Source organism: Oncorhynchus clarkii, chromosome 17 (genome assembly GCF_045791955.1).
Source record: "Oncorhynchus clarkii lewisi isolate Uvic-CL-2024 chromosome 17, UVic_Ocla_1.0, whole genome shotgun sequence".
NCBI classification, from domain to species: domain Eukaryota; kingdom Metazoa; phylum Chordata; class Actinopteri; order Salmoniformes; family Salmonidae; genus Oncorhynchus; species Oncorhynchus clarkii.
In genome coordinates, this window is record NC_092163.1 from 40,074,710 (window position 1) to 40,093,898 (window position 19,189).

General features: G+C 37.9%; 1 protein-coding gene across 1 annotated transcript; it reads right to left on the reverse strand.

Annotated features, from left to right (window-relative positions):
- Nucleotides 1–618: 618 nt before the first annotated feature.
- Nucleotides 619–10,365, reverse strand: LOC139369988 (mucin-2-like). Its single transcript, XM_071109267.1, has 12 exons — nt 10,249–10,365; nt 9,887–9,913; nt 6,905–7,192; nt 6,351–6,632; nt 5,837–6,121; nt 4,818–5,129; nt 4,620–4,676; nt 4,047–4,109; nt 3,854–3,907; nt 3,573–3,620; nt 3,226–3,255; nt 619–728 (listed from the first exon to the last, which is right to left on the reverse strand). Exons 1-12 carry the CDS (start codon nt 10,304–10,306, stop codon nt 619–621), a joined length of 1,614 nt encoding a protein of 537 aa, XP_070965368.1. The 5' UTR covers nt 10,307–10,365.
- Nucleotides 10,366–19,189: the final 8,824 nt, after the last annotated feature.

The window sequence follows — 19,189 nt, forward strand, 5'->3', positions numbered from 1 at the left end:
AGAGTGAACTAAAAATGTAATTGCAAAGTAAGGTATACTTACTAGTTGGTCTCACTGTGATGTCAGGGGTCAAAGTAGAAGTAACAGTCGAAACTGCTGGAAAGTATTAAAAGTTAATTCTGGATCTGATTACACAATAAGAAAGGTATGCATTATTTCTGTTAGAAAACAACACAACTCAGTCAGTAGAAAGATTCACAATTTCAGAATTTTGAATATTATTGTTAAAACCCAGAGCCTTAAAAGCTTATGGTGTACCATGGGATGCCCCGTTAACTTCTTATGGCTGGGGGCAGTATTGAGCAGCTTGGATGAATAAGGTTCCCAGAGTAAACTGCCTGCTACTCAGTCCCAGTTGCTAGGATATGCATATTATTAGTATATTTGGATAGAAAACACTCTGACGTTTCCAAAACTGTTTGAATGATGTCTGTGAGTATAACATAACTCATATGGCAGGCAAAAACCTGAGAAAAAATCCATCCAGGAAGTGGGAAATCTGAGGTTGGTCGTTTCTCAACTCATTCCCTATTGAAGAAACAGTGGGATATTGGTCATGTTGCACTTCCTAAGGCTTCCACTAGATGTCAACAGTCTTTAGAACCTTGTTTGATGCTTCTACTGTGAAGTGGGGCTGAATGAGAGGGGATTGAGTAAGGTCTGCCATGAGCTGAACATGCGCTGACCATGCGCGTTGACGTGAGATCGAGCTCGGTTCCATCGCATTTCTGAAGACAAAGGAATTCTCCGGTTGGATCAGTATTGAAGATTTATGTTAAAAATATCCTAAAGATTGATTCTATACTTAGTTTGACATGTTTCTACTGACTGTAATATGACTTTTCGTCTGAACTTTTGCCTGGACCTGCCAGTCGTGAGTTTAGATTGTGTACTGAACGCGCGATCAAAACTGAGTTATTTGGACATAAATGATGGATATTATCGAACAAAACAAACATTTATTGTGGAACTGGGATTCCTGGGAGTGCATTCTGATGAAGATCATCAAAGGTAAATTCATGTTTATAATGTTATTTTTGACTTCTGTTGACTGCACAATACGGCGGATATCTTTTTGTCTTGTTTGGGCTCTGAGCGCCGTACTCAGATTATTGCATGGTTTGCTTTTTCCGTAAAGCTTTTTTGAAATCTGACACAGCGGTTGCATTAAGGAGTAGTGTATCTAAAGTTCCATGTATAACACTTGTATTTTCATCAACATTTATAATGAGCATTTCTGTAAATTGATGTGGCTCTCTGCAAAATCACCAGATGTTTTTGGAACTAACGTAAACTCACCCAATTCCGTACAAATGTGGGTAACCACGGCATTCAAACGAGGCTGCAATGAAAACAAATGAGACTGTAGTGACTGTGTTGGCATCAAAATCCGAGGTGTGAAACTACATTTCGATTCAGCATTGATTGACATGGTAATGAGCTAACAGTATTGGAGAAAAGATGAAAAAACTAACCCCTCTGGTGCTGTACGTTACATCGTGACGTGTCACTACGTAACGTCCAGTGCGCATTTGCGACTCATTTTGTGCCGTACAGCCTCTTTCCACCAGGGGTAGCCCTTCTCTCGCAGATTAAAATCATGCTCAACCATATACACTTGTAAGAAAACTTCATTATTTTTGTCTAAATTAATATAATTATTGCTAATATTAAACTAATATTTCATGACTAGGGTGCCATTTGCAGTTTTTTGCAGGTCATTTCTGCGAGCCATCATGACACTCAAAAGCCGGAACAGCTGCAGTTCACTTGTGAGGCTAACGTTAGCGCAGCCCTAAACCCCTCTTCAAATTAGACACAAACTTTCAAACAGGTATGTGATGAGACATTACATAAACTATTTATGTTTTATTTACATTTTAAGGTTAATTAGTTGGACAAATCGGGTGAAAAAAACTGTTTTCTTCACGCAACATATTACCCCCTTTCAAGATCACTTCGTAGCCTTCACTCCCCACACGCCATTTTTAAAAAGACCAGACGGAGCTCATTGCCTTGATGAATTATGCAGAGATGGGCATCATGAAGGTCTCGTCATTAATTTAGTTGGAAAGGGGATAAATTGTGCTTTACATTGGTATTGATATTACAGTTGATCTGGAAGTATTATGTTTTCTGGGCTCAAAAATAAGGTCATTGTACGGATCAAGGCGATGTACAAAAGTGAGTGAGTTTACGTTACTGAACATAACGCGCCAATTTATGTTGAGATTTCTTTATAAAAATATGAACTTTATCGAACAAAATATACATGTATTGTGTAACATGAAATCCTATGAGTGTAATCAGATGAAGATCTAAGGTTAGTGATTCATTCTCTCTCTATTTCTGATTTATGTGACTCCTCTCTGACTGGAAAAATGGTTTTGTTTTTCTGTGACTTGGCTCTGACCTAACATAATCATTTGTGGTGCTTTTGCCGAAAAGCCGATTTGAAATTGAACACTGTGGTGGGATTAAAAAGAAGTGTATCTTTAAAATGGTGTGACATACTTGTATGCTTGAGGAATTTTAATTATGAGATTTCTGTTTGAATTTGGCGCCCTGCACTTTCACTGGCTGTTGTAATATCAATCCCGTTAGTGGGATCTCAGCCATAACATCCCACATAATTCTAACAGGATATTCCCTTCATTAACTTCTAGAATGGTCTCTGCTACTTATGATTGCCTGCTGTCTGTTAAATGCTCTACATTGGGTGTCACTCTAGTATGGAACCGTGAAATGCAGGGATTGGGGACTGACCTGAACTGGGATACCATTTAGGAAAATGTATTTGTTACCTCTAAAAACCCAGCACACCAGCTTATACATAATAAGCTCATACATAGAAGTTATGCAACCACATTTAGACATTTTAAGATGAAGCTGATTCCTACTCCAAAATGTGAGAGACGGCGTATGAATGCTGTTGTAACACAAATGTTTTGGGAATGTCCTGTGGTGTCCCAGTTCTGGTCACATGTTTCGGATTTCCTTACAAACATGTGTTTCCATGTGAAGATCCACCTTTATTTTCGTTGAATGATAACTCTTCATTTGTACTGCAACTGGTTCAGAAAATAATAATAATAATGTTGGGGGACAACATCTTATTTTCTGAGAATAATATAGAATATTTTTTATTGTAAACTCCATTTCCTTCCTGTAAATGTCTCATTTGTCTGAGAAAAGACAGGTAGTCAGCTAGAGATGGATGCTTACCCAGAACGCTTTCTGTGGAGCTTTGACCTCCTGGGCACATGCAAGAGAGAGACTGTTTGATAACAGTTAACAGACAACACAACTTATTACGCCACTAAACTAAAATCATGTGGACTCTTAGGGGTGTCAGTTGTCAAAGTAGAACTAGAAGTCGAACCCGGTGCAAAGCAAAGTCATTGGATCTGATTATACAACAATAAAAGGTATCTAAATGGGTTGATTTAATTAATGGAATATCAACCTCTTTTTTTAATCAGGGGATATTTGTGAGTAAAAACCTGGCTAAAATAAAGCTAGTCTATTTGTTTAGGTCCTATCTGCTAACTAGAGAAAGATGACCAACACACCTGATGTAGGATTCACTGCCGTGCTGGGGGTCAAAGGAGAGGTCAAACCTAGTGAAAAGAGATTACACAAGAACAAATGTAAATTAATTGAATATCTAAGGTCATTCAATAAGCAGAAAGAGAGAAGTACACTACACATTACCTACAAATCATATGGACTAAAAGTATACAAATCTGGACAGAAATTACAAGCATGGGTCAATTCATAAATCGGAAGGAGCTTTAGTGAATTAATGTGAACAAAAATATACATGTAAGTTAAAATTAGTGGATCTACTTACTGGTAGTTGGTGTCACGCTGGTGTCTCGGGTCGAAGTAGAAGTAACAGTCAAAACTAGTTGGAAGCAATATGATGACACAAGAATAAGGTTTTACATTAACATTTTGTTCACCTAATTTTACAGGCCTGTAATCTAAACCATTGACTGTACAATTGGTATTTGCTGAGATGGTCATTTAGAGGCCCAACACACCTTCTGTAGGACTCATTGTCGTGCTGGGCGGCAAAGTAGACCTAGGACCTGGAGTCAAACCCACTGAGAAAACACATATTAATGAAATTAGTATTTTTATTCATGATCGTATTAATGATCATCATGGTGTTGTTGTCCTTTTGAAATACCTTCATGACTTGTCTATTCAAAGTGGGAAAAGTAGGACTATAAATTCACTATGGACAGATTGCTTCCTGCCCTGGTAGATTATATTTCTCCTCATTATAGAGATGATAAGACCAGTTCATAAGGTGATCAAGTCTTTCAGGACAGATAAGGTGTTGATTGTTGTTGACATGTTATCTAACAGCAGAAGCCTAACAGAGTATAGATACGATCTAAACACTCGACTAGATGAACACAGACATTATAATACTTGTGCTGGTGATCCCAGGCGTTGGTGTTGAGGCTGGTGTCATATCTATAGAACAGCTTAATTATCTAACAGAACAGCTTCATTTACACATTAACACAACTATTCTTATTGCTGAAACTTGCTTTGCTTTAAAATAACAGCAGTGTCACTATAAAAAGCACAAATGTGTGGACTACCTGCTATAGAAGGTGTCTGTATAGTTGTTGGATCACTGATGTGAACTCCCACCAGATCTAAAATCATTTGGGAATGAAATGTGGTATTTAGTTTGTTGGTCAGAATTAACATAGTTATACTAAGAAGATGCTGAAATAAAAGTGAGTCAGATCATGAAGACCTGCAGCACTGATAGATATGTTTAGATCATGACTCACCTGCAAAGCTGTGCCCTTCACTGCGTGGAGAGAGAGAGTTTGGTCCTGAGCTCAATCTGTAGTCACAGCTCACCTCCTTATGCCTCACTGACTGTAGACGACTGATCAGATCACTATGTTTTGGAGTGAATTGACAGAACTGCTGTCCGGATGCTGAGATAGCTTTTCTCTTCATGATCTTTGCTGTGAAGGATGGCTGACTCTCCTCTCCAACATACAAGTTACAGGTGGTGTCAGGACTGACGGATCCAGGAATCAAACAGATGATGTTGAAGTCCTCATCAATATTGACTGTAATGTCTGGTTTTGGATCTGTTAGGAAAGGACAGAGACTCCTTTTTGCATCACTGTATTTGAATATAATGTATATGTCACAAGTGACACTGACTCTTACTAAACTAGACCCTGCCATTCTCTTTATATTAGGCATGTCTTATTTGATATCATGCCTATTTATGAGTGCCAAATAATCATGTGTGCTGTGTGTTTACAACGATTGCCTTTCACTTAATTCCTTACATTCTCACGTGTGAAATTAAATTGAATGAAATTGAAACGCACAGACAATTTTGCATGCTTGTATGGTGTGTAGTGATTCCACAGATCTTCCTCTCCCTGCTCGGGAGGAAGAGCCGAACCCTGTTCGGGTAGAGCCGAACTAATCCTGCTCGGGCAGAAATGAAGGAACAAACCCTGCTCGGAAGGACCCGGGAATCACCTGCTGTGTTAGTTTGGCCCGTTGCTTCTAGTTAGCCTACAGCCCTAAATCCCAGCCTATTTATACTTTTCTAATAGGACTGTAGTGATACTGTGTATTACGGTGTAAACTGAGTTTATAAAGAACCTTTGATTGTACATTGGCCTCTCTGTGGTTGTTTGCCGTGGGATCTTAGAACTCTACTTTTGACATTTACATTTCAAATATTTATTGTCTTCACAACAACTATTTGAAATGACATTGGATGAGATTGTGATTTAAACAGAATCATTCAAGACAATCTGAATATATCATTTCTTACCAAGAATAGTAACAGAGACTGAACCACTGTGCATCGATGGATAGTGAGATTCTACAGTGTAAAAACATCTCAGTTTGATCTCAGCTGATGAACTTTGACCTGCCCACGAGAGCAGCTCAGTCCCCGTGAGTGATCGCGTACAGGTTGAGGGTTTAGGATCTCTCCCCTCTGTGTAGAAGTAACACTGAGACACAGAGACAGATGGGGGAGTCTGACAGCTCAGCCGAACTGAGTCTCTCTCTCTGATGACTGTAGAACTGACCGTCAGCCTGGGAGGAGGTGGGTCTGTGAGATCAGGAGAATAGTGTCACCTTGAAAGTTGTATTTCAAAAACATCACAGGTAATCCATACATACTAACAGTATGGAAAATCCATTAATCAAATATTCAACTATGTCAGCATTTATGTTTGTACAAAGTACAGTAATTCCTATCATTATGTCTCATTTTCAGAACGAGCATAATTAATACGGTATAACAGTGACGTGTATCATTGTTTAAACCACGTACTTACCCTGAACAGTGACTGAGACAGGGTTACTTAAAGGAGATGTGTGAGACTTCCATACAGTGTAGTAACACGTCACTTTGACCACATCTGGAAACGTTTGATCTGCCCTCTTGAGCAGCTCTGTTCCTGTGAGTGTCTGAGTACAGGATGAGTCTGGAAGATTCTTCCTCCCCTCTATGTAGAAGTAACAGTGAGACACACGGAGAGATGGAGGAGTCTCACAACTCAGCTGAACTGATTCTGTTTCTCTGATGACTGTAGAACTCACTGTCAGCTGGGGAAGGTCTGTGAGAATTGGGGAATTAAGCATTTAGCATTTTGTGGTTTTGAGAAATTTACTGATAGTCTAATCCCTCCTTGTTATTTCAGAATTAAGGATATTGAGTCAATATCTTTATGCAGCGACAGTATGGGAAATTAAGGAGATATAATATATTGCTTGATTGTTTCACGTAATAGATTATGACAACACACAGTATGATAACATATCACAAGAGGAACATGGTAATGATGGCACAACAGTACATTGTTTACAATCATTCAAATAGTATTCTTACCCTGAATTGTGACTGTTGAAGGCTCACTGTATATGGATCTAAACTGTGAACCTTTAGCACTGTACTGACATTGGAGTTTGACTTCAGCTGGTGAACTCTGACCTGTCCACCTCACCAGTAGTGTTCCTGTGAGTGTCTGTTCACAGGGTGATGGAAGGGTGGATTCCACTTGCCCAGCCATTTTGAAGTAACACTCAGAGACAGATGGAGGAGTCTGACAGTTCAGCTGAACTGAGTCTCTCTCTTTGATGACTGCAGGAATCACTGTTAGACTGGGCTGAGGAGGATCTGTGAGATCAGTGGGATGTTGGAGTGTCTTTTTTAATTGAATTATAAATTCATTTTCAATGTTTAACTACTCATACAGATAATGTACAACTTAATATTATATGAGTTTGACAGAGAAAACAATTCAGACACTGTTGTCTATTTAAGTAATAAACAATGAGAGCCTGTGCCAGGAACAGCCCTTAGGAGGGAGTTATCACACAATAATCCTCGGCTTAGATGGACATTTTGCTTTTGTAAAACAGTTGCCAACATTTAAACTAAAGATTAAGGACATGTCTTTCATTAAATACGTATTATTGTTCTTGAGTAAATGTGTTTTATTTTCATCCTTCCACCAGGACATATGCTCATTTTGGAACGTTGCTATATGGGCACAGCCAAACAACAGAAGTGATGGATTTCTATCTGACCAGAACTGTCCCAGAGCTTGGGGAGGTGTGTCTGCGCTTGTGCTGCAGCGGCAGGTGCACAAGACCAAACTTTACCAGCATCACACATATCGGTGAATCACTGTGACATATGAAATACAAGTGATAGTGTAATCAATCTGTAATAACTACGTAAAGAAGTAACAAACGTGTTAATTTACTATGTGACGTACAGTCATATCTAGGTCCTGATTGGTCAACAAGCTGATTTGACACATCAAACACTGTTATTTCACGTGTAACTTTTTTGAAATGCAAAGACCCAAATGGCGTTCCATACTTTTACAGATGCACAATCGAGAGCATCCTGTCGGGCTGTACGGCAACTGCTCTTCCCCCAACCGTAAGGTTCTCCAGAGGGTAGTGATGTCTGCACAACGCATCACCGGGGGCAAACTAACTGCACTCCAGGACACCTACACCACCCGATGTCACAGGAAGGCCATAAAGATCATCAAGGACAACAACTACCCGAGCCACTGCCTGTTCACCCGCTATCATCCAGAAGGCGAGGTCAGTACAGGTGCGTCAAAGCAGGGACCGAGAGACTGAAAACAGCTTCTATCTCAAGGCCAACAGACTGTTAAACAGCCACCACTAACATTGAGTGGCTGCTGCCAACATACTGACTCAACTCCAGCCAATTTAATAATGGAAAATTGTATCACTAGCCACTTTAAGCAATGCCACTTTTATATTTACATACCTAACATTACTCATCTCATATGCATATACTGTACTCGATACCATCTACTGCATCTTGCCTATGCCGTTCTGTACCATCACTCATTCATATATCTTTATGTACATATTCTTTATTCCTTTATGCTTGTGTGTATAAGGTAGTTGTTGTGGAATTGTTAGGTTAGATTACTCGTTGATTATTACTGCATTGTCGGAACTAGAAGCACAAGCATTTCGCTACCATGTGTATGTGACAAATACAATTTGATACTTTCCAGTGCACAACACACTGACATCACGTGCAGGTGCGCGTGACTCTTGGCTGCAGTAAGAAAGCCACGCCATCTGCTCACATTCAACATAGCCTAGATTTACGTTTTTATTAGTTCTAAACAAAATCACTTTTGGGGGGCTCTCCTAACGCTTACACTGATGTGTTGATTCTTGCTTGAACAGTCACTAAGAATATAATTTGGTGTTGATCTTTGTAAATTAACTATTTTGGATGCAGCAAGTTGTTAGCTAGAATGCTAAACACTCACTGACATGGCCATAGGACGTAGCCAAAGAGACATTTTACTGGTTGAAGTTGAAGTTATTTTTAAGTATAATGCATTTGATTTACAATGATGACACAAACGTTATATTAAGCAGGACTTTCGTAAGACCCTTAAACTCCAATTATAATCCAAAAGTAGTGTGAAATGCACTCATATGCAACATGTAAATAGAGGCTTTTTTTTGTTGGCTTTCCGTTCTGTCACCATAGTGGATTGAGCAGTCAAATGGAATAGTGAATAGACCATTTTTTTGTGTTTGTAAACGTTGCCGCACGAGGGCGATGCGCGCAATGTTTGCAAACACAAAAAAGGGTCTATTCACTATACCATTTGACTGCTCAATCTACTATCTCATCAGCCCAGCCAGGCAATTTATTACCTTGATCTCCACTGTAAAAAGCATTTAGATATTATATCCCATTTATTTTAGACTAGCATTTGGTTTTCAACAGTGGAGATTTGTATTAATCTTGCTGTCTGTCTCATTCCACGGGGATGCTGACCTATGTTGACTCCAATCCTTCCCACAGTTGTGTCAAGTTGGCAGGATGTCCTTAGGGTGGTGGACCATTCTTGATACACACAGGAAACTGTTGAGCGTGAAAAACCCAGCACTGTTACAGTTCTGGCACCTAGTAGCATACCCCGTTCAAAGGCACTTAAATATTGTGTCTTGTCCTTTCCCCCTCTGAATGGCACACATACACAATCCATGTCTTTAACCTGTCTCCTCCCCTTAATCTATTTACTGATTGAAGTGGCTTTAACAAGTGACATAAATAAGGGATCATAGCTTTCACCTGGATTTGCCTGATTAGTCTATGTCATGTTAATGTTTTGTATAGCCAGTGTATACAGCAGCTCATGGAAGGATGAAATCGTATGGATGAATTCATCAAAATAACGTTTTTTTTGAAAATATGTCAATCATTATTTGAATATTTTGGTAATCCGTTGTTTTGTCTGGTAGCCCAAAAAGTTACATATTGCAGCTTTAAATCCATAATAATGATACTGACCTTTGGCTTTGAGGTACTGGAAGGTATCTAGACATAACAAAATGGGTCATTATCATGCTCTTTTTGCCATTATGAAAAATAAGAAAACATGAGATGGGAACACTGTACACAAGCTGGCGAAGCAGAACAGTCTGTAATGTATTCACAGCCATGTTAACAAGCTGTGGTCATTCTTATCTGTACAAAATGTAAAATAATGACAGAGAAATTAAAAATAAATAGGATGATCAATGGAATAAGACACATTTATTATAACCATAACATGTTGAAATATTAAGAGTTCCTAAAGTAAAAGACTAAAAGAGGGGAAAGAAGAATGAAATATCCTGAAGCACAAACAGATGGAAGGAAAAATAACTCACCAAAAAGGAGGATGAGCAAAAACAGACGACCAGCCATATCAGGGATGAACAATGTCATTTTTAGACAGCTACATACATACTGTTAGTCTGACTTCACAGAAGATGGTGGCAGTGACTGGGACAAAGATTAAATGTTTCAATAGAAAAGCAGATGTGGAGCTTGTTCACAGGAAAACCACAGATGTCTCATATGACAACTGTGGGCTAATGTCATGTTGCAGAGGACAAGGAGGCTGAACATTCAGAATCATTTATCGGTAATTATTTTTAGGTTCAAAAGCTACCTGTCTTCAACAAAATGTATTTTGTATCATTATTGCAGGCAATTCAATTTCTAAAACCAACAAACTAACTTGTCTTTCGGAGAAAAATATTTATCTTTGACTTTTTTGGTTTAAGTTTTTAACAGCTGCACAATGTTTAACTACAAAAACCCTGCAAGGGTTTTCATATTTCATTTATGTTTGGTGAGTCACATTTCATAAAATGCCAGAGCAGCCAGAGCAGTGACGGTAAACTGAAATTGTATGTGTGGGGTACAGAGATGAGGTTATTAGAAAATCATGTTAAACACTATTATTGCACACAGAGTGAGTCCATGCAACATATTATGCGCCATGTTAAGCAACATTTTACTTCTGAACTTATTTTGGATTTCCATAACAAAGGTGTTGAATACTCATTCACACTTGTTTTGTTTTTTACGTAATTCCACTTTGACATTTATTTAAATTTTAATTTTCAGTCAGTCAGTTAAGAACACATTCTTATTTTCAACGACTGTCTAGGAACAGTGGGTTAACTGCCTTGTTCAGGGGCAGAACAACAGATTTTTACCTTGTCAGCTCGGGAATTCCATCTTGCAACCTTTCGATTACTAGTCCAAAGCTAACCACTGGATTACCTGCCACCCCGATATGGGGTATTGTGTGTAGGCCAGTGACAAAAAAATCTAAATTTCATACATTTTAAATTCAGGCTGTAACACAACAAGATGTGGAAAACGTCTGAAGGGTATGAAGACCTTCTGAAGGCATTGTATGTTTTACCATTTAGATATAAAAGCACTTTATCTATATAGACCCAACGTTGGTCTAGTAACCGGAAGGTTGCAAGTTCAAATCCCCGAGCTGACAAGGTACAAATCTGTTGTTCTGCTCCTGAACAGGCAGTTAACCCACTGTTCCTAGGCCGTCATTGAAAATAAGAATTTGTTCTTAACTGACTTGCCTAGTTAAATAAAGGTAAAATAAATTTTACAAAATTTGAAGAAGAAGAAGTCACAAGTATTTGGACAAACTCATTCATGGTGTATTAACGTAGTCAAACATTTTCTATTTTGGTCCTATATTCTTTGCACCCAATAAATACATCAAGCTTGTGACTCAACAAACTTGTTGGGTGCATTTGCAGTTTGTTTTGGTTGTGCTTTAGACTATGTTTTGCCCAATAGGAAATTAATTATATCCAACCGCTATGGAAGGAGGTATCTCACAGTCAACATAATATACATAATTACAGTAGATTTAACATTTACTAGGGGGAAGAAATAAGTCAAATGCTCAAAGGGGAATATGCCCCGGACCCCTCCGAATAAAACATATTTTAAAAATAACTGATATTATGGATTCACATGTCACAGAAGCCACTTGTCCATGTGTAATACAGTAGAAATATTACCTGTTAATCAACTTATTTACAGTAACTGGATGAGTGATAATAAAGGATGTCGTGTGAGAAAGAATGTATTTGTGTGAGATGTGTGAGACATAGATACAGAAAGCCAGAGGTGTAGTGTCAGTGTGTCTGCAGAAGACTGTACAACCCATCAGGCTGGGCTGAGGATGCTGGTCTGTCGGGGATTGAGCTGTATACATGGTACATATCAGACTAGAGGAAAGAAACAGATTCACTTCAGGGCTTTGAATCTACAGTACAGTAAATGTAATTCATAAGGGAAATTTTATTAGGATGTAACACCAATCTTAAACTGAGAGTCATAAAAAACAGTGAGAGAGACTTTTAAAGGCTTTTTAACCTTTATTTAACTATACAAGTCAGTTAAGAACAAATTCTTATTTACAATGACTGCCTACACCGGCCAAACCCGGACAATTGTATGCCGCCCTATGGGACTCACAACCACGGCCTGCTGTGAAACAGCCTGGATTTGAACCAGGGTGTCTGTTGTGACGCCTCTAGCACTGAGATGCAGTGCCACTCAGGAGCCACTAAAGTGTTGTCAGAAGAGGAAGAGGAAGAGGAAGAGAGAGAGAGAGAGAGAGAGAGAGAGAGAGAGAGAGAGAGAGAGAGAGAGAGAGAGAGACTGTAATCCTCTAGTCAGTCTGTCTGTGAAAACAATGCTACATATCATAATATAACAATATAATACAATGAATTGTACAACGATGTATGTATGAGTGTGTGTTTGAGGTGGGATCATGTGTATTTCACATGTCTACATTGCATGTGTGTTACTTAGTCAAGTTTGCCCTCTTGCGTTAGTAACAACCAAACAGAAGAAGTGCAAGTAACAAGGCTTGATGTCATTTCACACTTCTCCTCATGACTCAAACCCCCCTGCAGATCTACAGCTCTATTCTCACGCTCCCCAGATGCTCTGACACATTCATTTTCTAATTAAGTGTTTTAATTTTAAGTGTCATATATGCGTTTTGATAAGGTTGATATGGTTAGGCCCAAAGTTTAAGCATGTACAGTAGCTGTGCACGTGCAGATGGTTCTGAGTTCTGAGGGACAAACCTGAGGGCATGAATGTGTACAGTACAGAAGTGATCTGAGAATCGATTCCAGTATCTCCTGAATGCACCTGTAGTGGAGAGAGAGGGAGAAGAGAGACTTTTTATCCTCCAGTCGTAACAAACTGTCTTTCTATTCTATTCTCTAGCTCGAGACATGAACTGCACTCTCCTTTGTATCACAGGAAGTGTTTGTGGGTTTTGTGTTATTCTGAGGTCTACACATGTCCAATGCAAGATGTAGGTTATTTGATCAAAAATAGTTTATAATACTAAACTCTGTACCTACTTAGGAACACATTTACAAGGTTTAACATGAATTAATGTATTAAGAAATTATTTCTGGGGAAAAACATCTTATTTGATAATAAATATAAATTGCCATATAAATCTGTAAATAAATATAGCTGTTGATTTGATACTTTGAACATTCATATGTTGAAGCACTACTAATGTAACATTAAGGTCTTGATCCTCAGATCAGACAGTCAGAGGGCAGAGGATGCTGGTGAGAGGAGTTATAGGAGGACAGGCTCATTGTAATTGTTGAAATGGAATGAAGAGAATGGAGTCAAACACGTCGTTTTGATGTATTTGATGTGTTTGACTCTGTTCTGTTAATTCCATTCCAGCCATTACAATGAGCCTGTCCTCCTATAACTCATCCCACCAGCCTCCTCTGTCAGGGGGGTACATGTGTACAGATTCCTCTGTAATGTAGAATAATCACCATGACTCCGCTGCTCACCACTCCCATAGACACCAAATAATCTACAACAGAAACACAATGAAAATGGGATTACAGTGTTTGTACATGCGATTATATAGTTCTGTATGTCGTATGTGTGTGTATGTTTGATGTATTTTGTTTTGGAACATACATTGTCTGTGATCATCCTGTCTGGCTGTAAGTCTGTACAACATAAAAGTATAAGAAGGTTGTGGTAAGAACATCTCATCATGGACAATACAGAACTAAATGTTGATACAATATGCATCATATTCACAAGGAGAATTCTTACCTCTGAGAATTGGTTTTCTCTGAAAATGAAATGAGGCTAAATTCATTATATTGAATATAGTCTAACCTATACAATATCATCAAAAGGAGTTGCCAAAGGCACTTACATTAATGTCCGCAGGGTAAATTTGAAAAAATATTTGTTACGCAGAATCAAATGTCCTCCTGCAGAGGCAGACAGCTGTCAATCCTACCAGGAACGCGGCCACTCCAGAAGCCACACCCACTGCTGCCTACCATAATTGCCCCACTATTTGGTGACATGATGACATCGGGAGAGGTCATTATCTCTTGGACCACATTATTGTTCTTCTAAGAAAATGTGCACAGCTCTGTTTTCATGTGAGAAAAGACAACTAGAAAAGGATTCTTACCCAGAATGCTTTCTTGACTGTTTGATTCCACTTCACTTTCTGTGGAGCTTTGACCTCCTGGTCACATGCAAGAGAGAAGGACAACTTAATAACAAAGTTGTGTAAATATTTCTAAGAAGAGACAAATTGTTAGATTAATATGGCCACATTTACATTTGGCTATATTTGAAAAATTGGTTTATGCTTTAATATACAAAAATATTTAGCAAACTAAAACCACTCAACAGTTTGCTAAAATACATCGGATGAAATAATAAACCCTAAAATCTAAAAGTGCATAACTTCATCTCTTATTACTTCAGCCAGTATTTAAAATGTATATTATATAAATAATATAAAATAATCTGGTGTGTTAATCTTGGACCAGAATAGAAAAACACTAGGGTATAATAATACATAAACTACCCTGCTTACCCAGGAGAGTGACTGAGACAGGGTCACTGGAAGGAGAGTAGATAGACACCTCTACAGCATAGTAGATACATCTCATGTTGACCTTGGTGGTTGGACCTTGACCTGCCCATTCAAGCAGCTTGGTCCCTGTGAGTGACTGCTGACAGGATGTGGTATGTTGGAGATGTTGTCTTTCCTCTATGTAGAAGTAACACTGAGACTCAGAGGTAGATTGAGAAGTGTGACATCTCAGCTGAACTGTGTCCGTATCCCTGATGACTTCAGGACTCACTGTCAGCTGAGGAGGGACTGTGAGTTCAGAGGGAAATAGTATGTCAATCTAATATGTACATAAAATCTTCATGTGTAACAGACGTGAGCATTTCAAGAACATGACTCATCACACAAATTACTTCTAGATTGTAAAAAGACAGTAAATAATTTTGTGAAACATTGTCTTTGAAATCAGAATTATATTGTTGCAGGTTAGTGTATTGTTGCTGATTGAATCTCAGAATATGGTAATATGTAATAGGAGGGTCATGTTCACAATGATGTAAATAACCTGCTTACCTTGCACAGTTACTGAGCCAGGGTCACTGTGAGAGGATGGGGAAGAACTACCAATAGCGTAGTAGTAACATCTCACGTTGACCACAGCAGGTGAACGTTGATCTGACCACGAGAGGAGCTCAGTCCCTGTGAGTGTCTGCCGACAGGATGGTTTATAGTCTCCCTTCTCAGTGAAGAGATAACACTGAGACACGGAGACGGATGGAGGAGTCTCACAGCTCAGCTGAACTGAGTCTCTCTCTCTGATGACGGCAGGACTCACTGTCAACCTGGGAAGAGGAGGGTCTGTAAGATCAGAAGAGAGGAGTATTTCAAATGTCAAATGTCTGACTTATTTTGAGAAATGTACTAACAACCATTCAATTGGATTTAAATATGTCTATTATAAAATCAAGTAAATCTATCAACATTTAATGTCTAAAAACATGTATCTTCATGTTATTTAGACTAAAGGATTTTGATAATAAGGTCCATTCCTTCATATAATGATAGTATGTGAAGTATATATTGTTTTAAGTAATGGATTATTACAACATACATACAAATATTCCAGATTGTGTTGAGGAAGATCTGAGAGGACAGAGGAACTGAGCATTTTGTTACTGGTTTGGGAAATCTACTGTCAGCCATTAAACATAAAACAATCACACTTTGTTTTCTCAGAACCTAGATCTTTGAGAATAATTCCCAGCGATAGTATGGGAAATAAAGGGCATATAATATTTTTTTTCATGCAATTGCTCTTTGCAAAAAGACAATATGACAATATGTTTCTAGATGACCAACTGAGCAGAACAGTGTTTGCAGTGTTTACAGCTATAGACATTAGTTTTACCCTGAATTTGGACAGAAGTAGGTTCACTGTTTACAGATTTAAACTGCCAACCTTCAGCACTGTATTGTATTAATCATTTATCCGTAATTCCTTTTGAATTCATAGTGTCAGATGGATACGCTATCAGCTAATGTTATATTTGAATGAGAAGAATATATTCCATGATTATTATAAGATTTTTACTGGGTAACTAAAAACTCAAATAATGATACTGACCTTGGGCTTTGATGGATTGGAACGTATCTAGAAATGATCAAATAGATTATCATCGTCTGCCATTCAAAAAGTATATTTTAACAGGAGACACCTGAACACTTCACACAAGTTGGTAAAGTAGCGTAATCTACTGTAATGCATTAATGGGGATCAAGCAGTGGTCAATCTTATCTGAACAAATTGTAAAATAATGATAGAGAGAAATAAATAAGATGATTAATGGAATAAGATACTCATCGTAGCCATGAGATTCAGAAATATCAAGAGTTCCTAAAGCAAAAGAGTAAAAAGTAAAAGACTAAAAGAGGGGAGAGAAGAAGAGGAATATCCTGTAGAACAAACAGATGATGAAACTGTAGAAATGTAGAAATAACTCACCAAAAAGGAGGATGACCAAGAACAGATGACCAGCCATATCAGGGATGAACAATGCCATTTGTCAGACAGCTACATACTGTTAGTCTGACTTCACAGTAAGGTATGACTGTGTCAGAGGATTGTTTAAATAGGGAAGTAGATATGGAGCTTGTTCACTACAAAACCACAAGGAGCAGAAATCTTAACAAAAGTCTCATACAGCAAGTGTGAGCTAATGTTGCAGAAGTAAGGGTATCTGAACAATCAGAATCATTTATCGGTCATACACTCCCCTCCATATGCATTTGGACAGTGAAGCTAAAACATTATATTTGGCTCTATACTCCAGTATTTTACATTTTAGATATAATGTTTCATATAAGGCGACAGTACAGAATTTCCCCCTTTTTTAGGATATTTTCAAAAAGTTATCATTCCCCTTGACTTATTATTATTATTACTATTGTGTTACAGCCTGAATTCAAAATGTATTTTAAAAAAAACATGTCTGAACCATCTTCACACAATACCCAATTATGACAAAGTGAAAACATGTTTTTTGTAATTTTTTGCTACATTTTTGAAAATGAAATCCAGAAATATTTCATTTAGATAAGTATTTACATCACTGAGTCAATACTTTGTATTAGCACCTTTGGCAGCGATTACAGCTGTGAGTCTTTCTGCGTCTCTAAGTCTCTAAAAACTTTCAACACCTGGATTGTGCAACATTTGCCCATTATTCTTTTCAAATTTCTTCAAGCTCTGTCCAATTGGTTGTTGATCATTGCTAGACAACCATTTTCAGGTCTTGCCATAGATTTTTAAGTAGATTCAAGTCAAACTGTAACTCTGCCACTCAGGAACATTCACTGTATGCTTGGTAAGCAACTCCAGTGTATATTTAGCCTTGTGTTTTAGGTTATTATCCTGCTGAAAGGTGAATTCATCTCCTAATGTCTGGTGGAAAGCAGACTCGACCAGGTTTTCCTTTAGCACTTTGCCTGTGTTTAGCTCCATTACATTTATTTTCTATCCTGAAAATCTCCCCAGTCCCTTAATGATTACAATATACCCATAACAAGACGCAGCCACCACTGTGCATGAAAATATGGAGAATGGTACTCAGTAATGTGTTGTATCCTATTTGCCCCAAACATAACTTTTTGTATTCAGGACAAAAAGTGAATTGCTTTGCCACAGTTTTTGCAGTATTACTTTAGTGCCTTGCTGCAAACAGGTACAAGCTTCCTTCTTTTCACTCCGTCATTTAGGTTAGTTTGGTAGATTAACTACAATGTTGTTGATCCATCCTCAGTTTTCTCCTATCACAGTCATTAAACTCTGTAACTGTTTTAAAGTCACCATGGGCATCATGGTGAAATCTCTGAGTGGGTTTTTTCCTCTCCGGCAACTAAGTTATGAATGATGGCAGTATTATTGTTGTGAGTGGGTATATTGATACACCATCCAATGTGTAATTAATAACTTCACCTTGCTCAAAGGGATATTCAATGTCTGTTTTTTTAACCAATTAGTTTCCATCTTTGTGAGGCATTAGACAACCACCCTGTTGTTTTTGGTTAAATCTCTTGAAATTCACTACGCGACTGACCGACTTTACAGATAATTGTATGTGTGGGGCACAGAGATGAGGTAGTCAATAAAAATCATGTTAAACACTATTATTGCACACAGAGTGAGTCCATGCAATGTATTATTCAATTTATTTGGGATTTCCATAACAAAGTAATTGAATACTTATTGCCATTTTTTTTTTTACATAATTCCACTTTGACATTATGTGGTATTGTGTGTAGGCCAGGGACATAAAAAAAAATCTCAATTTCATACATTTTAAATTCAGGCTGTAACATAACAAAATTTGGAAAAAGTCAAGCGGTGTGAATACTTTCTGAAGATATTGTATGTTTTACCATTTAGATATAAAAGCACTTTATGTAAATAGTCCCCCCAATTCAAGAAGTCATAAGTATTTGGACAAATTCATTTATAGTGTATTAAAGTAGTCAAGCATTATGTATTTTGGTCCTAAATTTTTCGCACCCAATAAATGCATCAAGCTTGTGACTCAACAAACTTGAGTTTGTATGCATTTGCAGTTTGTTTTGGTTGTGTATTATGTTTTACACAATAGGAAATTAATTGTATCCAACTGTTATGGAAGAAGGTATCAAACAGTCAACATAATATACTTAAATACAGTAGATTTAGCATTTACTAGGGAGAAGAAATAAGAAAAATGCTCAAAGGGGAGTATGCCCCGTACCCCTCCAAAATATAAATATTAACACAGTAAGAGATATTATGGATAGACATGTAACAGAAATCAGTTGTCCATGTGTAATACAGTAGAAATATTACCTGTTAATCAACTTATTTACAGTAACTG

Excerpts from the sequence above, each read along its gene's own strand:
- LOC139369988 (XM_071109267.1), bottom strand. The coding sequence starts at position 10,306 with ATGACATTGTTCATCCCTGATATGGCTGGTCGTCTGTTTTTGCTCATC. Across the intron at positions 9,914-10,248 it reads TTTGCTCATCCTCCTTTTTG|ATACCTTCCAGTACCTCAAA; the intron begins GTGAGTTATTTT and ends TGTTATGTCTAG. Across the intron at positions 4,677-4,817 it reads TGAAGGGCACAGCTTTGCAG|ATCTGGTGGGAGTTCACATC; the intron begins GTGAGTCATGAT and ends AAATGATTTTAG.